At 41.4% G+C, this 22,894-nt stretch overlaps 2 protein-coding genes across 8 annotated transcripts in view; one reads left to right on the forward strand and one right to left on the reverse strand.

The window, feature by feature from the left end:
* The window catches only part of LOC310901464 (uncharacterized protein), a 425,578-nt gene that overhangs the window by 96,792 nt on the left and 305,892 nt on the right, over positions 1-22,894 (reverse strand). The gene's annotated exons all lie outside the window — the stretch shown is intronic.
* Positions 1-22,894, forward strand: part of LOC310901465 (uncharacterized protein) — a 102,824-nt gene that overhangs the window by 63,733 nt on the left and 16,197 nt on the right. The window contains exons 4-5 of the mRNA XM_083841084.1: positions 9,716-13,809; positions 14,191-15,471. Of these exons, the coding sequence (XP_083697210.1) occupies positions 13,456-13,809; positions 14,191-14,340 (504 nt within the window). The 5' untranslated portion in view covers positions 9,716-13,455 and the 3' untranslated portion in view covers positions 14,341-15,471. The remainder of the gene's footprint in view (positions 1-9,715; positions 13,810-14,190; positions 15,472-22,894) is intronic.

The raw sequence follows: 22,894 nt of genomic DNA on the forward strand, positions 1-22,894 counted from the left end.
TACCATGCAAAAAACATGTAAGTAGGGAGGACCCAGAGGCACCCTAGTCTCTGTTTAAAGTCTGAACCTACGCTGTCATCCTAACTTGCCTAGCATGCAAGCTGACTGGACAAGCTTAACTCACCAAGCCAAAGGTAGAGTAACTACCACAATTTTTCTCTGTGGATGGCAATCCCAAGGCTGGACAAGGCTATGGCCCGCATCCTCCAGCAACTGTTCTATAAAGCTTTGCAGTGGCATTACAGGACTGATCTCAGTGTGGATACGTGGATCTGAGATCACGGACCACATCATGGCTTACCCAACAGCTTTACAGCAAAGATGCTGTCACTCAGGCAGTGGTAAGTTTCCAGCCTTGAAACAGGCTGTCTTAAAAGAGAAAGAGGGTGGGGGCTGGAGGAGGAGAATGGACATGGGAGGAGGTGGTGAGGAAGGAAAAGGAATTTGCAAAGACACACCTCATCAGAGCCTAAGCTTCATCATTTTAGAGTTAGAATTGTAATGAAATATATTGTGTTTGGCCAATGAATGATCTTTACAAATCCCAGCCACCGGAACAGGTCAGTAGAAAAGACCCTCTTCTATTCAATTTGACTTCTAGTTGAATCCTTTGGAAATGTTCTCAAGCAGCAAGAGAAAGCCTTTTTCCTAGCTCCACTATGACACCACAGGAATTGTTATATTTCTGGGGAAAGAATGGGGCAAAGAGAGAAGTAAAGTAAAGGGGATTTACAATGCTTACATAGCTATTAGGACTGCTTACGTAAAAAGAAATGCAAAGAGCAGGGTAGTTCAACAAAGCCATTCTTTTGCCCAGAAATAATCTTTAAAAAAAAAAAAAAAGCGTAATAAAGGATATCCTGGTACTGAAAAACAAGCAGCATAACATGGAAGGACAGTGTGGTATGGAATAAGAAATTTTGTATGACATACTGGCTCCTCATGTGAAAAATGGTCTAAGATGCCATTCATTACTTTGGTCTGCAGGTCTTAAAGAATACAAAGTGAATATACAAAAGGCTTCTCTCCTTAGATAGCATTATCCTTTCAAGTGTGGCAGTATGTTTGATTAATGTCTAGCAACCTAAGGGATAAGGCGTCCTGTCTGTGTTGCATGAAATGTGAAATGACAAGGGACTCAACATGTTTCCTGATGGTGCCTTTATGTTCAATTACGCTTTTTTTTAAGCTGTTTGCTTTGCTTCTGCTGTTTGTACGTGTGCACGTGAATAATTTAGTATTTGGGTCATATGGCTTTGGTCACATGTGGCAAAGTTTATAGTATTTTATACATTCTTCTATAAATAGGTGCTGAGAATATCCTGCCCCATCTCTGCATCTGACTCCTAGATGTAACATTTGCAGATGGAACTCCCTTGTGTGGAGCAGAGCTGAATGTTTACAGATGTGCTTGCCAGAGCTAACTTTTGTGCTAAAAATTCTTGCCAAATCATGTTTCTTTTACTAAAATGAGGGAGAGTTCATAAAACGGGAATCCATGTTTGATGGGAAACATGCTGCTGAGGAATATCATCATGTTGTGAAACAGGAAAAACAGTGAAAAACAGTCCTATGATGTCACTGGAGGACATTTTTCTCTAATTTTGACTGCAAACAAGTCATCTGCGACCCTGGTTATTTAGCTTTCCCCACATCTAGGGCACCCTGGCTCAGTGGCATGGTTCACTGGGTGAAAGAATAACTGATTATTTTCCCCATGGAAAATTGGATGCTCTCATACATTTATTCTATTTTTATCTATTTTAAGTCTCCATCCAGTTCTACCTTATTGCACTGCCTGAATTTTCCAGGGCTTCCTTTTCTTCTCTCTGCTGTTTGCAACCCTGGCAATGGAAGTCTGCTGGGAAGCACAAGAACCAGACAGCGTTTTCTGGATTCCATCCCTCCCCAAACACCCTAATGTGCCTCTTTGCTGCTGGTGAAATGGTTTGCACTGACAGTTATAAAATTACCCTTCTGATTGTTTTTCCAGACAAATGCTAAGTTGCCTTGTTGTATTTGGATGCATGTTGCTGCTTCTTTTACTAATTGACATTTCTCAAGAGCAAGGCCTGCCTCGGATCAGCAAAGGGCAGACAATTCTGCATCTGCTCTCAAGCCCCCCTCCTCCAAACGCTGTTGATTCTCACTGCATGCTGACCCCTCCTTCCCCCTCTCAACTCTTCTGTGCCTCAACATTTTTGTCCACTTTGCCAAGTCCCTCAAACATCTGCTTCCTCCACCCCTGCTCTTGTGCTCAAGAATGTCTCTGGCAAAAGCCTGTGACCAGAATGGCTTTCCCCACCAGAAACCTATTCTCCCCTCTTTTGGTCTTGTCCCAGCAGAATACCTCTCCCAACACAAGTAAGTTTCTTGACTGCAGCCCCTTGTGACTTCAACTCAGATCTTCGTTGCCTTTATCTACCACTCTTTCACTGCACAAGACTGTATCAGTATCTCAAAAGAGACTAGACAGAGGATGACTTGATCTTCCCCTCATCTGTTTACCTCTTTGCCTTCCACCATTGTCCCCTAGGTCACTTCCATTTAGTCTCTACAGTAGATGCATAAGTTTCTCATCTGTTTTCCTCCAGTCAGCCCCTGACCTCCTCTGATTCCTTCTCCCGAACTTTTCCTGCAGGCCCCTTCTGCATTCTTTTATTTTTTTATTTTTTAAATACTCTTTTCTATAAGGGAAATAGAGAAATCTGTCTCCTAAAAAAGGAAACAAAAAACCAAGCAACCCAGCAACCCTCCCCAAAACAAAGCAGAAAGAAAACAACCACCGAAATAAAAAAAAAGCACCCCCCCCCCCCCCCCCCCCCCCCAAACACAATTGACTTCTCCTTTCATCTCTAAGCTTATTCTGTGCTGTCAACACCATTATGTAGGTTTTTTTGACACCACTTCCACCTAAGATCCTTTCCAATCTGGCTTTCCTCCCCACATTCCAATAAAGATGTTGTCATTAGTGTTTCAAATGATTGTGTCCTAGACATATCTCATTGTCATTTATTTCGTTTCATTCCTTCTGTGTATTATTTTCAAACACTCTCCGGTGCATATGCTCAAATAAATGTCACCCCCATCCCACCCTCTGTTTCATTGACATTATCTCATCTCAATTGCCTTATTTCTTTAACTGATCCTTTTGAAAGACTCACAGATTCATTCCTCCAGTCTTCTGCAGGTTGTCTCTGTACCACAACTAAATTATGTTTTCTGTAACACAGGACTTACTTGTTCATACTAAAAGTCTTTATTAGCATCACTGAAACCTAATGGATATACGCCCACCAGCTAAAGCCAAGCATAGCTTTAAAACAGAGGAAGAAGGAAGAGTATATTAATCTCTTCCCAGCATTTCTCAGTTTTCATCGTGGTGAAATACCCCACATGATTACTAGCTTCTTTATGTCATTGAAGAAATTCTCTTTGCCTCAATCCACCTAGCTTTCACATTCAGACCAGGTCTACTTTCCACAAATTCTCTTTTTTTTTTTTTAATAGGAGTGCTTTCCTCCTTTCATACAGCTGAAACTCCCATAACTCTCATCCCATACCTTCTATGCATCTCTCAAATTGCTCCTCCTTCTTTATTACATCTTCTTTCCAGTTTCTGTGATGGAATGAACATAGCACTCTCTTGGCTTCCGAGGGACTTAAGAGACATTGGGATTAAAACAGCCACAAGAAATCACTCCAAAATTACTCATGTTACTCCTTTTCCCCTAAATATAGAAGAACTCATACAGCAGGCAGGAAGGGGTAAACAGTCTGTGAGACCAAGGCAGCTGGTCTCATCAGACAACCGCACCCAGCTGTTTTATATATGGGGCAGGAAGAGGAAATTAGAAGCTAGAGTAGGAGGATAATTCCCTGTTCAGAAGCTTAATGCGAAAAGACTGTTCTATTAAAGGCTGTATTTGTTTTTACTACATAAAGATTTGAACAAATAGGAAGTATTGCCACTGAAAGGGGAAAGCATTTTTATTTATTTTTTGTGGCCTGTGTCTTCTTTCTATTCTCTGTGACATTTTTGTTTTGAATATGTTGTATCAGAATTCCATAAACTGAAAACCATTCTGTTGGATTTATCTATTTTTTTTTTTAAATTCCTTTCTTACCAGTATTCCTTTAAAAAGTCAATTACCATGAAGTATGAATTGTGTAAATGGGTATCTCATATAATTCCTTCACAAGTTTTAGTCTTGACTCTATGCCAGTTCAAATAATTCTTCCAACCTAAACTTCACCCACAGGACCACATAGCTTGCTTTGTCTCCAAAATACTGGTATTGAATATCTATGGCCTATCACACAACCAGTAAAGACACACAAAAGGTCACTGGAGCAACCAGTGGTTTCTCTCTTTCAGTTTGTGAAGCATTTGAGGCCTTGGAACGTGTCCAGAGAAGTGCTGGTGAAGGGCCTGGAACACAAGTCCTGTGAGAAGCGACTGAGGGAACTGGGGTTGTTTAGTCTGGAGAAGAGGAGGCTCAGGGGAGACCTTATTGCTCTCTACAGCTACCTGAAAGGAAGGTGGGGGGAGCTGGGGGTCACAGAATCATAGAATATCCCAAGTTGGAAGGGACCCAAAAGGATCATCAAGTCCAAGTCCTGGCTTCACATAGATCTACCCAAAAATTCAGACCATATGATGAAAGCACAGTCCAAACGCTTCTTAAACTCCAACAGGCTTGGTGCTGTTACTATGTCCCTGGGGAGCCTGTTCCAGTGCGCGACAACCCTCTCGGTAAAGAACCTTTTCCTAATCTGAATCTTCTCTGTCACAGCTTAACTCCATTCCCTTGGGTCCTATCGCTAGTCACCGGAGAGAATAGATTGGCGCCTGCCCCTCCGCTCCCCCTCGTGAGGAAGCTGTAGGCCATGTTGAGGTCTCCCCTCAGCCTCCTCTTTTCCAGGCTGAACCGGCCAAGTGACCTCAGCCGCTCCTCGTACGTCTTCCTCTCTAGGCCCTTCACCATCTTTGTAGCCCTTCTCTGGACACTCTCCAATAGTTTCACGTCCTTTTTGTGCTGTGGTGCCCAGAACTGCACACAGTACTTGAAGTCAGCTTCTTCTCTCAGGTAACTAGTGATAGGACAAGAGGGAATGGTCTCAAGTTGCGTCAAGGGAGGTTTAGGTTGGAAATTAGGATACATTTCTTCTCAGAAAGAGTAGTCAGTAGTTGTTTAGCTCAGTTGATATCAGAATAAGTAACAAGAAAAAAATACCTGTTCTCCACCCTGCTCATACTCTGTGAATGATATATCCACTTCTCTGTTATAGCATTAACTTCTTTCTTCTACTAGAAAGTAATACTGAGTAAATTTACTACTTTACAGCAAGACGCCCTGCTCAGAAGGAAGGAGAGGAATACTGAGTCTCTTGCCTTTCTGAAGTTTTGGATTAGGCATGTTCTTTTCATTAGGCATGGTTTGTATTACAAGCAATATGCAGCTTAGAATTGCCAATCTTGTAATAATTTTCAGCAGAACTGCTATAAGATGAAGCAGTCATTTCTAAACCTCATTACATTCTATAACTCCATTCTTATTTTTTCTTTCATTAATAAAAAGACACAGTCTATGCTATGAATCAGTAACAACTAATGGAATCATACTTTACACACTTGAAATCAGAACTAAGTCAGAAATGAATATGGAAATTAGTACAATGCATTTAGAAATTTACCATTACCACACCAAAAAATTAGAGCAACGTAATAAAAAAAATCACATAATGATGGCAGATCTATTTCATGGACTCGTGGTTTCCCTGTTTATCATAAAAATGTGTTTGAAAAGTTTATTTTCTTCCATTTAGTTAGTAAACTCTTGGAAAATGTGTCTACTTTATAATTAGAAAGATTTAATGGTGAGACGATTTGGCTTATATTGGAGATGGACATGAATAATTTTACCTGGTTCTCGGAATCATTGCCTATTCAACAGCTGTAAATTGCTGTATTTTTTTTTTCTTTGAATTTTGTCATCCCTAAAGCTCAGAACTGTGAGAAAAGATTTTATTGCTCTTGATACATCTCAGTTTTTGATAGCAGATGTTATCAGAACATCTTTCATTCCACAAAATTCATAGAATGGAGTTTTCTTCAGCTGTATGTGCCATCTGTAGCGATGACCCTTCCTTCCTGTCTGGGACTAACTAGTACAAACAGAAAAGTAAGTGGCTCTGTGTGATCTAGTTGTCTAGAGAAGTCACTTGTTGCAAACACCTCAGAGAAGCTCTGCACCAGTCTAATTTTGATGAAGTTCCATCTTCTCCAGAAAGACTTGGGCATGTCTCATGCTATCTCGAAGTAAAAGCCTTGTGCTTTGAATGCAAGTATTTTCTTGTCAGTGCTATGCATTATTTACAGCTATTTTTGACTGATCATTTCTTCCTTTTGCCTGCACCACTCAATGCCAATGAAACTCATTATTTCCAAGTGTTCAGTGTCCATGGAGTATGAACAGAGTATGTGAGCTGCAAATGAGGTTTTCTTCACATATATAGCTAGCCCTGCTACTCACTGTTAATTGAATGACCTGCTTTTTTAGAAGTCCTTACATATGCATGGTAGGATTTTGTATGAAATATTCTTCAGATTATTTACCTTGGATGAATACATATTGAACACAGGAGGAGGGAACACAATGTTTACAATTACTTTAGCCACAGCTCCTGATTATGATATTAAAATAGATTTTTGCATTTATTTGTATGTGTTTAAATATGAAGACTTAAAACCTGGACCAATCTCTTTAAATATGTCTTTAAGGACCACCTAGTGGACAAACTTTATACAGCAGTTTTATGTAATACTTCTGAATTACAGATGCGTCTCTTTTGGAAAAAAAGGAAAACAAACCTATGTATGAATCTACGTAGGAATGTAAAAGAGAGAGGAAAAAATGCACTGTTACAGCTGTTAGATAATCTTTATTTTCTCTTGACAAATGTTAGTGGAGTAAGAAAATTTATTTGCCCAAACGGATATATTAAAAAAATAAATATGTTCACTTTGTGATGTTGATTTTTCTTACATGCAGTAAGACTAGGACTGATGGGTGTTTAAAGAAAAATGTAGAAAACTGCTTCTACTAGATATACGTGTAAAAATCAGTAAAATATCTGCTTAGTTCTAACAGAATCTACATTCCATGCCACCACGTGCTATATCTTCAGTCTACCAACCAGAGTGAATTGCAAAACAGAAGCAAGCAGCATCTATATTAAAAACTAATGATGTAAAAAAATGTCTTCAGTAATAATAATCTAAAATGCTAGTAACCTCAGACATGCTGCCTTCCTCCATTATGGAAATTTAAAAATATATTTTCTCAATTCACATAGTTAGCAATACATTTTCACCCTATTACATAAAGCATAGCTGGTCATGTGCAATGTGGAGCTATTCCCTACCTTAGAAAGAATAAAGATGTATTTGTTTGTCTTTATAAAAAGATTTCCTCAATTTATCTTCATTCAGATTTGTTAAGTATTCATTTATTCATTGATGAATTTTGCATTTTTTCCTTATTCTGCACTCAGACAAAGTGTTAATAAGGGACTTTAAATATATACCATATTTTTCTGTCATTTGGTTGTTTCTAAATACATCAGGAAGCGCTTGAATACAGCTTGATGGAGGTATTTTTTCCTCCTGTACTTTCTGTTACTGGCACAAACCAGCGTATCTTGTAAAATCTCTAAAGAGTTTGATGTTTTGTGCTATTTATTCTGCTGTCTTGCAGATTCTGGAAATAAGACCACTACTATGGGGCAGAAATTCAAATGATTTTTTTACACAGCATTTGTTATGACACTTAGATGGTTTTGTATCTCATTATTCGTTCTAAAAGGATCCCTTCCTATCATCGGTACCCTTCTATACCACTTACATGGACCAGGGCCAACTAATTCAGGAAATGTTTTTGTGCTCAGGAGTAATATGGTGTCATGGAAATTCACATGCACCAAGTTATTTCCGTGGAACATTCTATTGTTGAAGAAGCAGAGGACAGAAAAGTGCCATAATGTTTGAAGCTCAAGTCTTGTGTAAGCAGAAAATACATGCTTCAGCAACTACCTCTTTGTAGAAGCTGAACTGATCCAGTTTGGGCTGACAGACAATTTAGAATTCAGACATGTTTGCTAACGAAAGCAAAAGCTTTCCAAAAATTAATATGAATGGGTAGGGTCAGAATTGAGCCAGAAACACACATCTCATCAGATTTCAGACATGGATTGCTCATTGTAAAATCCTAGTATTCTACTCGTACTCTACTGTCTTAGATAGGGCCACAGTCCCCTACAGAGGTCTATCTGTCTTGTCTGGAATGCTGCTTTCATGCTAGGGTTATGCCACATAACCAGGAGTACTGCTGTTCTACCACAGAGTTACTGATTAATCTGAACCCCCTCGTAATTGGAAGCAGCAAGGACCCCCGACTCGCTTGAAGTCTACTTGATACTGAATGGGTTTCTGTATGAACGAACTGCAATTGCTTCAGGAATATGGGTGCTGTCAAGACCTTCACTTTCTTTAAATAATAAATACAAAATTATCGTGAGAAGATTGGTAAGTTAAGCGTAAGGTGGCTTAAAAATTCCCTGGTGTCCAGAGTCTGACTTATTATGAAACCTCATAATAAGTCTGCTAAGTTACCTTAGTTGTGCACAGGCTTGACTAAATTGCACAAGTCATCCTAGGGGCCATGAACCTGCTTGGACTGCACAGCAGCTCCATCTAGAACATATGCTCCTCAGTACACACACCTTGTACTGGAGTTTAGAACATATCTACATAGTTTATTCTACATTCTGTATATCAAAAGAATCCTTTCACTGCAAAAATGAAACTTTTATGACTAGTTTCTGCAACATTAAAGGGCCTGGATTGAGGATCTTTACCATTTGTTTGAAAGATTTCCTTCTTCTTTGCTTACTTGGGGTTAGACAAACAACTTATTTTCATACGGCCCTCAAAACCAGCTTGAAAGCACCAGAAACTCAACTGCCACGAGCTGTGTTCTGCTACTAGCAGCAAAGCAGAGGAAGACTTCAACATCTGTGATTTTATTTAGAACAACTGTGGTTAGGACAATTGCTACAACTGCTGGTTGACAGGCAAAGGAATTTCACCTGCCTGTTCAAATTCAGTTCAGCAGCCTGAAAGTGAGATCATCTGATAGTAGCAAATATAAAAAAGTTTGCAAGTCTAACAGACATTCTCTTGCATAAAGACTTCTGTCACCAGCAGCATCTTAATGGCTGGGTTAGCAGAAGTACAGGATAGCTATTCCTGCCACAGTTCTCCTTGACTAAGGATGGACAAACCTTGGATGAATAGTCACACTGCTGGTGGAAATGTTTTATATAATAATATAAATATTATTTAATATACACTATTATATATGTATAATTATATAAAATATAATACATAATTATATAATAATATATCACATATATAATATACAATAATATGATGATATATAATTATATTTATAATTTCCAGCCTGAACCTCCCCTGGCACAACTTGAGGCCAGTCCCTCTAGTCCTACATCCTCTGCCTTTGCCCCATCCTGGCTGATATTGCCTATAATGCCAGTGGAAATGGTCCCCTTGAAACACATGCTTTGTAAAATCTGCTGGTTTTGACACTCGCTTATGCACAGGTAAATTTTGCCCATGTCCTGCCCTCTGCAGAGCCTGGATACTGTGAGGAGAGAGCCCAGAGACAGCAGAGTGGGCTGCAGTGGGATTTCAACACGTTTTCATGGAAATTTGGGCAACCCAGAAGTTCAAGCTCAGGTGCTGCAAGATGGCTGCCCCTGCCTCCCAGAGAGAGGGAAGTGATGAGCGAAGATGGCGGCAGTTTGAGCATCAGTAGAATTTTAACATGGTTTCATGGAAATTTGGGCAACCCAGAAGCACAAACGCACCCAGACTCCCGTGGATACGTGTCTGTGCCCACTTCTCCTCCTTGCACAGTATGGCCAGTTGGTGTTTTCACCAGTGCCCCCGTGTCTGCTCCCACCCCAGGGAGCACTGGGGGTGACGACAGATGCTTGCCTGAACATGAACTGGCAGTGTGCCCGGGTGGCCAAGAAGGACAACAGCATCCTGGCTTGTATCAGGAATAGTGTGGCCAGCAAGACCAGGGAGATGATCGTTCCCCTGTACTCTGCTGCGGGTAGGCCGCACCTTGAGTACTGTGTTCAGCTTTGGGCCCCTCACTACAAGAAGGACATTGAGGCCCTGGAACATGTCCAGAGAAGGGCTCCGAAGCTGGTGAAGGAATTGGAACACAAGTCCTGTGAGGAGCAACTGAGGAAACTGGGGTTGTTTAGTTTGGAGAAGAGGAGGCTCAGGGGAGACCTTATTGCTCTCTACAGCTACCTGAAAGGAAGTTGTGTGGATCTTGGGGTCGGCCTCTTCTCACAGATAACTAGTGATAGGATAAGAGGGAATGGCCTCAAGTTGCGCCAGGGGAGGTTTAGGTTGGAAATTAGGAGACATTTCTTCTCAGAAAGAGTAGTCAGGCATTGGGACAGGTTGCCCATGGAGGTGGTGGAGTCACCGTCCCTGGAGGTGTTTAAGGAAAGGTTTGACCTGGTGCTTAGGGACATGGTTCAGTGGATGACATTGGTGGTAGGGGAACGGTTGGACCAGGTGATCTTGGAGGTCCTTTCCAACCTTTATGATTCTATGATATCTAATCTGACAAGTAGAGAAATGGTTACGGATTCTTGGGGATGGGGATTGTCATCAGTATGTCTCATTGTGCAGTAGTTTGCAAGATACTCGTTTGTTCTTTATGTCTTTCTTGATGTCAGGCCATGACACAAACTGCATACAGCAGATTTTGGGACCTGACACCTTTCCTACAGCAGTGTTTAGAATGTCCATAACACATGGGATTGCTCATTCTTAAAACAAGGAAATTAATAAAGCTGTTAAATGTGGTGGACTAGCCAAAACATAAAAATAAAAAACTTGTATTCATTAATTCCTTCTGGTACACATTTGCTGTTTTCCCTAAGACCTGTTACAGCTATCTGCACTTTCTGATTTGTGCTAAGCAGCAGAGACACTCAGCCTAGCTGCCTTTACCAAAGGTTAGCAGGCTAGCAGCAACCAACTCCAGCTTAACACGTTGTTTTGCTTGGTTTTGAAGACATTTTCAACTAGTGAGTATTCTAGCTAAATTCTAGCTGGAACTGGCAAATTTAATACTTTTATTGACCAGGAGAATGTGTGGGTAAAACCATCTATATATGCTTGTCTAGATATCTAGATACGCATGTCATTGCCTACTGCTCAACGATTTGTTGCCTGAGCAGACCACTACTGATCATGTGGGCCTGTGTGAATGTGTATGAAAAGAAACAAACAAAACCCAACTGGCTCCCAATCTGTCCCTGCTGCTATTGTTAGACATCTTCTCAAAGATTGCCAATGTTTCTTCATCAGTGCTGCTGGTATTCATGATTGTAGATTTGACACTTCACATGCAAAATTTTAAAGCTGAAATTACACAGCAGTTTGCTGTGACAAGAATTGTTCTAAAGGTCCCTTCTCTCCCAAGGGGATTTCCAGCTCTCTTTAAATGTCTCAGTTTATTAAGAAGATGTAAGACATATCTTCCTGTAAACTCCTATGAAAGTCTGTAGTAAGCTATTTTGAAAAGTTTGTGGACCAAGTAGGAAAGGAGATGGGCAGAAGAGGAAAGCAATGTTTTTGATACTGTATTAACACACTGCCACTAGTTCCTTCCACAACTCAGTAAGGCATCACAGGCTGGGCAAAGACCTTCCAGGATATAAATGGGGGGCTGGACTCTGCTCCCCTCCACCTGGTTTGTGGAAGGAGGAAGACCATCGATGAAAGGAGAGCTCCTATTCCCGCCCTCTAATGATGGCAGCATCCTGAGAGAAAATCCCACACAGGAAAAGTGACAGCCTGACTTTAAAGGGCTGCTTGAGTTAAACAATGTGTTTTTGCTATACCAGGATTAATCAGGATGATAGCTGTTCAGTATATTTCATGGAATACAGAATTATGCCATGCCAAAAATAATCATTTTTCTTAAGGCATTTTAAAGCTGATCATTCTGAACAGCTTACTTCACTTGCAAAACTCAGTTTTGGAATGGGACAAATTCCTAAAGTTTTCATTTTTGGCCAGTTCTGCTATTCTAAACAATTCAGAAAGAGACATTATCTAAGTCTCTGACAGAACCTCATTTAGGCTTAGCAGCTTTCCCACAGGAGTTAAAAATCTTGATTCTGCACTGGTTTACATTGAGCCTACTTTTTTACATCAAAACACCTACATCAAGGTTTATGTCAGAGAAGACTTGGGTCCTTTTCTTGCCTAAGGTGTTAAGTATCTTTCACCTTTGCATGCAGCTGTCATGATGAATCACTTCTGTTACAAGCTTCTCAACTCCTCATTTCCATTTTCATTTTTCTTCACCTCTTTTTTTTTTTTTTTTTTTAATAAGTGTTCACAATACGCTTGCACATGTGAGTGGCTGCAAATGGCAGTGCCATAGGAATTTGTCTAGATGTGGTCTGTTGCTAACCCACAGCCCTAGACAGAAATGCCCCTTTTACAATAATCCTGAAATACCCATGAAGAGGTATTGCCAAACATGACACCTGGCATTGTGATGAACCTGCCATGCCTTGCTGCGGGTGCTGCCCTCGTCTCTCCTCATAGGGTCACAGGTGAACGTCACCCTGTCTCACAGGAGTGCACTGGGGACAGGACAAGGCAACACCATTAGATGTATTCTCCAGAGGCACCTTCCACATCCACCTCCACGGGCCAAACTCGGCTATCATTGTGAGGAAGGTTTAAGCTATGTGAGGAAAAATGACTCTGAGAAGGACCTTCCTGTGAAGGACCAGGAAGGCATGTACGTTTCCCCAGCTTTGACTCTTGGTTTCCAAGAGGAAAAAACAAAAACAAATTCTGGGCACTTTTGCCTTACACTATCTCCTCATGATTTTGTTTTCAGGCAGCTGGGAGTGCTCTGCCATTTCTACGGCAGTGAAATCAGTCTTCATCTGTGATTTCTGGGACAAGCCCTTGCTCAGCATTCTTATCACTTTTCTGTCCCTGATTTGATTTTCTCTGTGCCCCCAAATTCAATTTGCCAGCAAATTGTATCAGCTGCTCGTGAAGCCGCCCCCTGAGCACATGCAGTACACCGCATTCCTTTGTGGTATAAATTGCTCATCAAATTCGCGCGGCCCGCAGCCGCTGCGCGCTTCCTCCCCTCACGAAAAGCGGCGGGAAAGGCTTTCTATCAGCCGCCCGCCCCGACCGTGAGGGCGTTGCCACGCCGGGCTCTCCCCCGCCGAGCAAGCCGCTAAGGGGCCAGGCACATCCTGAAGCACGGCTCTGCTGGCAGCCCCCCGAGGGCTAAACCTCAGCTTATGGCGGCGGCAGACCGCGCCTCCCCACACCGAGAGAGGCGACGAGCCAAAATGGCGACGGCAACAACGGCGCCGCTCCTTTTGTGCTGCTGCCGCGCGCCCCGCCTCCGCGCCGCGGCACTATCAAGGGCGACACCCAGCGGCGGCACGGCGCAACGACCGCCCGGGCAGAGGGCTTGGGGCACGGAGACAGGCCTGGCCCCTGCGGCTCCAACTAAATTTTCGTTTTTAGATGAAGACAAAAAACTTCTGGTCGGTCCGAGGTGGCGCCACGAGGCGCCAGGATATGCCCATGGCCTGAAGATGAATGCGTGTGGTGGTCTTCAGCAACCCAGACATCACAGAATCATTAAGGTTGGAAAAGACCTTCAAGATCATCAGGTCCAACCATACCCCAGCCACCAATACCACCCGCTAGACAATGTCACTAAGCACCACGTCCAGCCTTTCCTTAAACACCCATAGCGATTCCACCACCTCCCTAGGCAACACATTCCAATGTCTGACTACTCTTTCTGAGAGGAAATCTCTTATAATTTCCAACCTAAACCTCCCCTGGCACAACTTGAGGCCAGTCCCTCTAGTCCTACATCCTCTGCCTTTGCCCCATCCTGGCTGATATTGCCTATAATGCCAGTGGAAATGGTCCCCTTGAAACACATGCTTTGTAAAATCTGCTGGTTTTGACACTCGCTTATGCACAGGTAAATTTTGCCCATGTCCTGCCCTCTGCAGAGCCTGGATGCTGTGAGGAGAGAGCCCAGAGACAGCGGAGTGGGCTGCAGTGGGATTTCAACACATTTTCATGGAAATTTGGGCAACCCAGAAGTTCAAGCTCAGGTGCTGCAAGATGGCTGCCCCTGCCTCCCAGAGAGAGGGAAGTGATGAGCGAAGATGGCGGCAGTTTGAGCAGCAGTAGAATTTTAACATGGTTTCATGGAAATTTGGGCAACCCAGAAGCACAAACGCACCCAGACGCCTGTGGATACGTGTCTGTGCCCACTTCTCCTCCTTGCACAGTATGGCCAGTTGGTGTTTTCACCAGTGCCCCCGTGTCTGCTCCCACCCCAGGGAGCACTGGGGGTGACGACAGATGCTTGCCTGAACATGAACTGGCAGTGTGCCCGGGTGGCCAAGAAGGACAACAGCATCCTGGCTTGTATCAGGAATAGTGTGGCCAGCAAGACCAGGGAGGTGATCGTTCCCCTGTACTCTGCTGTGGGTAGGCCACACCTTGAGTACTGTGTTCAGCTTTGGGCCCCTCACTACAAGAAGGACATTGAGGCCCTGGAACATGTCCAGAGAAGGGTTCCGAAGCTGGTGAAGGGCTTGGAACACAAGTCCTGTGAGGAGCGGCTGAGGGAACTGGGGTTGTTTAGTTTGGAGAAGAGGAGGCTCAGGGGAGACTTTATTGCTCTCTACAGCTACCTGAAAGGAAGTTGTGTGGATCTTGGGGTCGGCCTCTTCTCACAGATAACTAGTGATAGGATAAGAGGGAATGGCCTCAAGTTGCGCCAGGGGAGGTTTAGGTTGGAAATTAGGAGACATTTCTTCTCAGAAAGAGCAGTCAGGCATTGGGACAGGTTGCCCATGGAGGTGGTGGAGTCACCATCCCTGGAGGTGTTTAAGGAAAGGTTGGACCTGGTGCTTAGGGACATGGTTCAGTGGCTGACATTAGTAGTAGGGTGATGGTTGGAGCAGATGATCTTGGAGGTCTTTTTCATTCTTAATGATTCTATGATTCTATTTTTTATAGACTTTTACTCACCAGTTTCCAGATTAGATCCCTGCTCAACCTCAAGGGAGCAGAAAAGGGCCTGCACTGAAGGGGAGCTTGGAGAGTGCAGCCTAGGGCATGTGCTAAATCACCATAGCACCTTTGGGGATTTCCCCTCAGTGCAGCAGAAAAGCACGGTCAAGGAAGGAGAAAATCAACTAGTGTTGCACTGTCACTGCATCGTGCAAGATTCAAAGCTATGAAAAATTGCATATGCCTAAGCTTCTGCTCCAACACAGGTAATTTTGCTTTTCATGTCCTGGTAAAGGAATATGCTTTGCACTCTCTCATACTAAGAATACGCAGCCATGAAATTTGAAGATTTACAGCTGCATCTGTAATAGTTGAAGTTTTATAGTGGTTCACTTGGATTCATTTTTTTTTTCAAAGGTGAATAGCAAAAATTGTCTGCCCCCAGGAGCAGTTCATATTTAAGCAGTTAGTCTGACTCTTGGTCATCATCTATCAGAGTTAGATGGCCAACTCTTATCAAAGAGGAGCAACAAATTGGTTCCTGAGTCATTGAGTGCTTTAGAAGCTCTCATCTTGCAAGGGCCTGTAATTTGCTTCTTTAAATTGCAGTAGCTGTTGAGCAAAAAGAATGCAAGAATCAAATGATTCTTTTCTGCACAATTCTTTACATTCAGTTGGCAATTTCAGTATTTTGTGGCGGAGGCTATGAAAGTCTACTGCCTTTGATATTTAGGTTATTTTCCTGTATCTGTTTAGATTTTGTATTTTTTTTCTGACAAAAATGTGTTTACAGTTGTATATTTCTTAGAATAAAAATACTTATGATCTAGACAAAATCACCCTATTGCTTGATCTTCCAATTAAGTGTTTGTAACATTTAAAAAGTCACTTTGAAATCAACCTTGAAAAAATATCAAGACCTGCTGCATTTATATAAAACAGTCTGAATGCATAAAAAGTTTCATATTCCAAATACAAATTTAAGCATAAATGCAATACCTGAAAGAGACTTTGGATGCCTACCTGTGCAATTTGCTCTAGGGAACCTGTTTTGGCAGTGGGGTTGGACCCGATGATCTCTCGAGGTCCCTTCCAACCTCTACAATTCTGTGATTCTGTGAAGGAGTATACACTGCAAGTTTGCATTAAATATGTGACTGATTCTATTTCCGCAATGTAAGAGAAAATCATGATGTCTTTCATGCATGCCAAAGAGCAACATTGTAATGTAAGTCAACAGAATGGATCAAGCTGGGGATTGCAAACAGTGTATGCTGGTGGCCTGCAGTGGGTATGGAGCAGAGGTTGCAGAAAAACAACAACATCAAAAAAGAAAAAAAAAAGAAAAAAGAAAAGAAAGAAAGAAAAGAATGGTTTACTTATGTAGCAATTACTCTTAAAAACACACATCTTTAACAGCCAGGAAGCTCAAAATTTCCACGAAGTTTAGTACCAGCTCTGACCCTTATTCTGGGAGGAGATGGATTTGAGAACACTGAGTTTAACTGAGGAGTTTGCTTTGCTATCTCACCCTCCATTTCTGCAAGTCTCCAGTGTCTAATAATGTAGCTAGTCTGAATTTTAGTTTTCCATAGGAAAAAAAAAAATGTCCTTAGGTGACAGCTCCGTGCATCACTGATGCTATCCTGGAACTCAGTTTTTCTAAATGTGGATTAGGTTCTGGCTCTGGATTCTTTTCAATAAGATCTTTATTAATCTGGCACCATTTCCTACCCAAGTATTAGGGTGGGAACTGTTCCGTTGGCAAGATTATGTCTAAGTCTATACTCAACTGCAAACTACTTAAACTGAATAATGTTGCTGTCAGTTATAGTTATGTCAGCTGCATCACAACTAATTCAATGCTTTTGACACATACACTCATCTGTAATGTCTTATATTTGGGCTAGCTCAGCGAAGAAAGAAAAATAGGATATATAGCTTTGTTTTTCCAGCCCATGTAAACCAATGCCTACTTTACTTTTGAGGAGCCTTTGTTTTCTGAGCTTTAGCTTGATTTAGTTTGACTTTGGCATGTGTGTGGAGTCTTAGGTTTTCCTGTGTCGCTTTTAATTTTCAGGCAACATAGGTTATCTTCAGTCCTTCTCAAGGGTTTATCCATGCCTAACTAACCTTGCCGTATTCTTCTCGGTATTTTTATTCAACAGAGGATAAATCACCTTTCTAGTACCTTTAAACAAAATCCTATATAAATTTCTCCTATATACTGGCAACAGATGCTGGGAATATGTAGCACCAGCCACCCTGTGCTAAAAGGCATACATACTTTTCTACAGGCTTTCATCCTGGGGTAAATGGAGAAAGATAAATATGTACCACTGATCCTTTCCCTACTGGAGATATATATAATAGCTAACAAACTGGAAAAGGTGCAATTTGTCACTATGCTATGGAAAATGTCCTGAGATTTTTCTTAAGCTGTTTTTCTCTTTTGCTTCCCCAATGAAGACATTCTCTTGAGGAAGCTGTAGAACTGACATACTTTTACTCAGTAATGGACTTTTATCTTCTTCCTTTGGCTTCTCTGTTACTGTGAATAACTTAGATTCTTGTACTGCATTGGTTTGTGCATCACTGTCCAACTTGAACTGGCACATACTGCTTTTCTGTCAGGTAAACACTTCTATTGCCATTGGCTGTAATACTGTCTATGATTCTGCTGAAAAGTTCACCTGAATTTTTAGCTTTTTTGTCTTGTGCCTGCCCTGCTGATGGCTATGTGCACATTTCCCCTAGGCTAGCACTACCCTTGCTGCTTGCTATAATACCTACAGCTCCACATGCTGCTTCTGTCAGAGCAATCACTCCTGTAAAATTGCCTTCAAACTTGGCGTGTTTTTATTTCATGACAAATTATTATTACACATCAAAAAGATTAATTCTTGTACTGTCTCACTGAGATTTTCTGTTCCCATTCACAATCTGTAAGTCTTATCAGTAGTGGCCCACCCCAAATGACTCTGCAGCAAATTTTCACAAACTTGTTCAACAAGCAGTTTGTCACTCTGCTCACAAGGATACACAGTCCAGAGGGAGCAAGTTTGCCCTCCCAGCCTGTGCTAGGTCACACATTTTATGGAGAGAGCGCCCAGCTGCCTCCAACCAGCGTGCTGAGTTGAGAAACTAAAGAGAACCCATGACATTGCACTAATAAATGAGCTTCCGGGGTTCCAGATGGGAATGTGAGGTGGTGGTTAATGCAGGAGGTGATAGAGGCCCTTAGTACACAGAGTGAATCCATCACTGATTTTTATAATGTTTTCTTCTTATGTTGCCAGTGTGAAGAACTGTAGCCCATATATTGGTCACTCCGAAGGGTGTGTATGCTTCACAGTCTATCTGTGTGGTTCCCAATTGGCCATCTTCACCTAAAGTTAAAGGTTAAGAATATCAAAAACTTCAGAGCCAGAAATAAAACCAGCTTGTCTTCCTTTTATTTGCAGATAGAAGAGAAGGAACTCCGCTCTATTTCAGTGAATTTTAATTTTGATGTCTACGTTAATAGTTAAAGTATAATGGTGCCTAGTTCATAATCTAGGTGACTGGCATCAGCTTTGCAAAATATTTTAGTATTATGGGGCTCGAGGCTGTAGAGCTACTGTAACTTGATAATAATAGAAAACAATGATACATGTGAATGTTTGGATTATAGCAATTATTTCAGAACAGTAGGGCAGAAATGGTCCTCTTCTCAGTCCTGCCAGCTTATTGAAATTGGTCGTCTTTTCTTGCTTTTCTTGTTACACAATAACTGCTATTTACATCTAATTTATTATAAGCACATGTTGAGTAATAGACCATAAAGCTTTCGGAGCTTCTATTTTCAGTTACATTGTACTGCTGCTGAATAAGAAATGCGTTTGCTGAAATTTGTTTTCAATGGTATGTTGATTAAAAGCTGCTTGAGTTTAAAATTTCCAACCATCTAAAATGAAAACCCTTCACATGCTTCATATCCCCGGCCAGCCAGAGAGTTTATTTTCCTACGGTGTATAAATAATGGATTTTGCTGTTTATATGAATCCATCATCAAACTAGGTTGAATTCTCAATTGGCAGCGTGAATTGTCTTGCAGTGAAGCTAACTAGCTGGAACTAATTTTGAAATGGGTATAGTGCATAATTATGGTAACCTAGTGTACGGAGACTGATTCACCTGAATCAGTCATATCTGACGTAAAAGAATATGAATAAAAACAACACTGAAAAAATAGTTGCCTAGTTATAAGCTGAATCCATTTTTGTTTAGTGATTTAAATCCCTTTACTTGGCAGAAAGCAAGCGTCAAAAGTGAATGTATTTCACCCTAGTTTTTCCCATGAAGGCTTTAATCATAACCATTGCCAAGAATTTACAAATAATCTTGCCTCTGGAGAGGTGGGGAAGACATCCACAGAAAAAGTATAGGCATCCAAAAAAATTTAATCTTTTTAAAACTTACATGCCTGAGAATCTTTTAGGTTAGTACTGGGGTGGTTCAGAAACCCCGTGCTTAAACCATTTGCGGTTCGCCTGGTGGCAGCTGCGGTTTCCAGAAACGAAGTGTATTCCAAGCTGAGCAGCACACAGGCAGGTGACCAGCAAGGTCAGAAGATGTAGCAGAAAAAATGAAAGCAGTGTCCATGATGGGAACATTTTTGGTAGCAGGGAAGTTGCCAGGAGAAGGGTTCAGGAAGGATGAAATGACCAGGTGAAGTGTTGGAAGGAAACTGGTGAAAGGCATGGAAGGAAGTACAAAGGGGGAAATAATCTAAGGGGATTAAATACAGAGAGACTTGACAGTCGTGCTGGAGTTTGAGGATGTCTGAACTAGAGAGGGATTGGGGGAAGGGATGGAGCCTTTGAACACGAAGAAATTTATGGACCTCTGAAAGCAGAGATAAAGATAAGGCCTTTCAGAGATGGCAGAAGATGAAAGACTCACAATTAATCTAACTTTGTGAGATATATCTAGCTAAGGGAGCGGCAAGATTTAAACTTTTGTTGCTGTTGCATGACACATACTGTGGTGTTGTGTCTCCCTAGATAACACCCTGTGACTGGAAGAAGGAGGATTTCAGTTACCTGCCAGCTCTACGCCTTGCCATACTTGTATCAGTTCTCTGGAGTTAGCCAGCCTTGAGCTTCCTGACATAACCAGAGTAGTCAGGCTTTGCTATACAGTTATTATTTTTTTTTTTTTTCACCTTAAAAAGAAGGAAGGTGCACTGGCGTATAATATTTATCTTGACTATATCTCACCAGGAAAGCCAGCTGAGTCTTGACTATATCTCATCAGGAAAGCCAGCTGAGTCACGGGAAGTGCTCTGTGGATATCAGACTGCTGATTTGTTATCTTCACACAAGTGTAAGACAGGTGCTGAGAATTTCACCACAACCATCAAATAATAAAAGTACTGCTATAGCAACAGCTATTGTTTATTTCAGTTTGCTGAATGCCACAATAGCAAACAGCACAGGGAGAAACACAAATAAGAATGTAGCGTCTTTACAAATACAGTCATTTCTCCTATGCCCAATTCATCTCTGTGGAGAAAGTGGACTTTCACTGGGTCCAGACCTCTGCAGTTGTGGGCACTCAGACTCTAGTGTGTGTGTTTCCTGAGGGATTTTTCAATTCTGCATTTAAAAGCCACAAGTAAAAGATCCCCGTCCCTCCACTGGCAAAATTATTCTGCAGATTATCATAATTCTTGTTTGGGAAGCGTTTCTTGATCCTCAGTGAATGCTTTGGCTTCTCAGTCACACCTCCTGACTCTTAGCTGTTCTCTGTGAATCCTGCTGAAAAATGCCTTTCCTTCACTGGTGGTCTTCTTCAAATATTTGTAGGCTGTTATCGTGTCCCCCATTAATCATTTCTTAGCTGAGCAATTTATATATTTAACTCTTCTAATCTCTCCTCATAAATCAATCCTCCTAGTCTTTGGATCATGTTGGGTGCTCTTCTCTGAACTCTCTAATTTGTCAATATCCAGAAATGCATATAATATTCCAGATGGAGCTGCACTAGCACCCATAGTAAAAGTGGCTATTTCTTCCTTTCTCAGTTATGTGATACTGTTTGCTCTCTCCAATATTGTACTGGCATTTTCACACCATATCATGTTGCCAATTCATGTCATTTAGCATGTGCTATCTCACTTAGATCTCTTTCATCATTATTGCATCCCAGATTTCTCCTTCCTGTTATTCCCTCTCAGATGCCCTCCTAGCCTGCACTTTTTCAAAGCTGAGTCTCATTTAGTTATTTTCTTTCCATGGTTCTATCTGCTCTAGGAAATTCTCTATTATTTTCTTTGTACACTGATCTTTCTGTCTTTCATACTCGTATCTGTGAGCTTCATCAAAGTGCTGTGCACTCCCTTTTCCAGATCATTAATAAAGAAGTCAGACACAGACTGTTCCTAGCAGTCATCCACATGGTAGCCAGGAGACTTCCCACCACCTCGCTACATTGCAGCTTATTTCCTGTAATTTCGTTACTTCAACAACTTGAAAGCCACATGGAAACGACCAAGCCAATGTGAATTACTTTTTCAGCTAAGATCCTGTGAGATACAACATCATACTTTTATTAAAACTGATACACGTTTGCTGTAGTTCCCTGTCCTTGATAAAGACTCTACAGCCAAAACTCCCTGAAGCAGTGACTCTTAGGAACAGAAATTTAATTTACGAGAGTGTCTGGGTGCAATACCCTTCCTGTTGTTGAAGTTGGTAATGTTGACCCTTCCCTCTGCCCTAACTTTTTCAATTCTTTGGCTGATGCACGGTGAACATAGATGAGTTTAGCTAAGTCTTGTAAGTCCTACAGATGCAGGTTGTCCATTTTTTGGGTGCGTGTCTTTGCTCACATTTCCCTCATCTGTCCTTTATCAGTTGCAGTTTCTTTCACAGGATTCTCGTCCCATCCTCCCTCAGTGCTCCAACCATTTCATCTTTGTTTTTGGCACTGAGGAAATATCTGAAAAGGAACTTGGTGTCAGAGCCATTTCAGTTATTCCTCTCATGTGAAAGGATCTGTTCTCAGTAGGTTTTTTTTTTTTTTTTCCTTCAAAGAATCAAAGAATACTTACAAAAGCCCTTAAAAGAGTCAAGAGCAATATCCATGAACTCTTTGGCTAACAAAAAACTTTTGCAGCATGTTTTTTCAGTTGGTTTGGGGGGTTTGAAGCTTTTGGGAAAGGGTGTCTTTTGTGTTGAGGATTCTTTTTTTAGTTGTGTTTACATTTACTTGCAACTCTTGATTGGCCAAAGAGTCAGAAGAGAAACATTTCTTTTAAATATAGTTCCACAATATATGCAAGGAAAACGAAATCTTTGTAAACAAACATTTGCACTGTAACTGGATGCCAGTCCTATTGTCCTGAAACACTGGCGTACTTAAATTGTTTGAAATAAGCATATCTGACCTGAATTTCTTATGCTAGACCTTGAAAGTGGATGAGAGTATATCTGGTTTTCCTCCATTTCATCATTTCCATGTATAATTACAGTTAGTGATCTCCAGAATAAGATGAAATTGAGTGATTTTACACTTTTTAAATTACACAACTAAAAAAATCATTAGAAACATAACCTTGGATGGCAGTAACTTCTTCAAATAATTGATGAGAGAAGGAGCAGAACATGATAGGTACCAGAAACGAGTCTTGGCTCTCAACACAAA

This window comes from Anser anser, assembly GCF_964211835.1.
Source record: "Anser anser genome assembly, chromosome: 6".
In the NCBI taxonomy this organism is placed as follows: Eukaryota; Metazoa; Chordata; class Aves; order Anseriformes; family Anatidae; genus Anser; species Anser anser.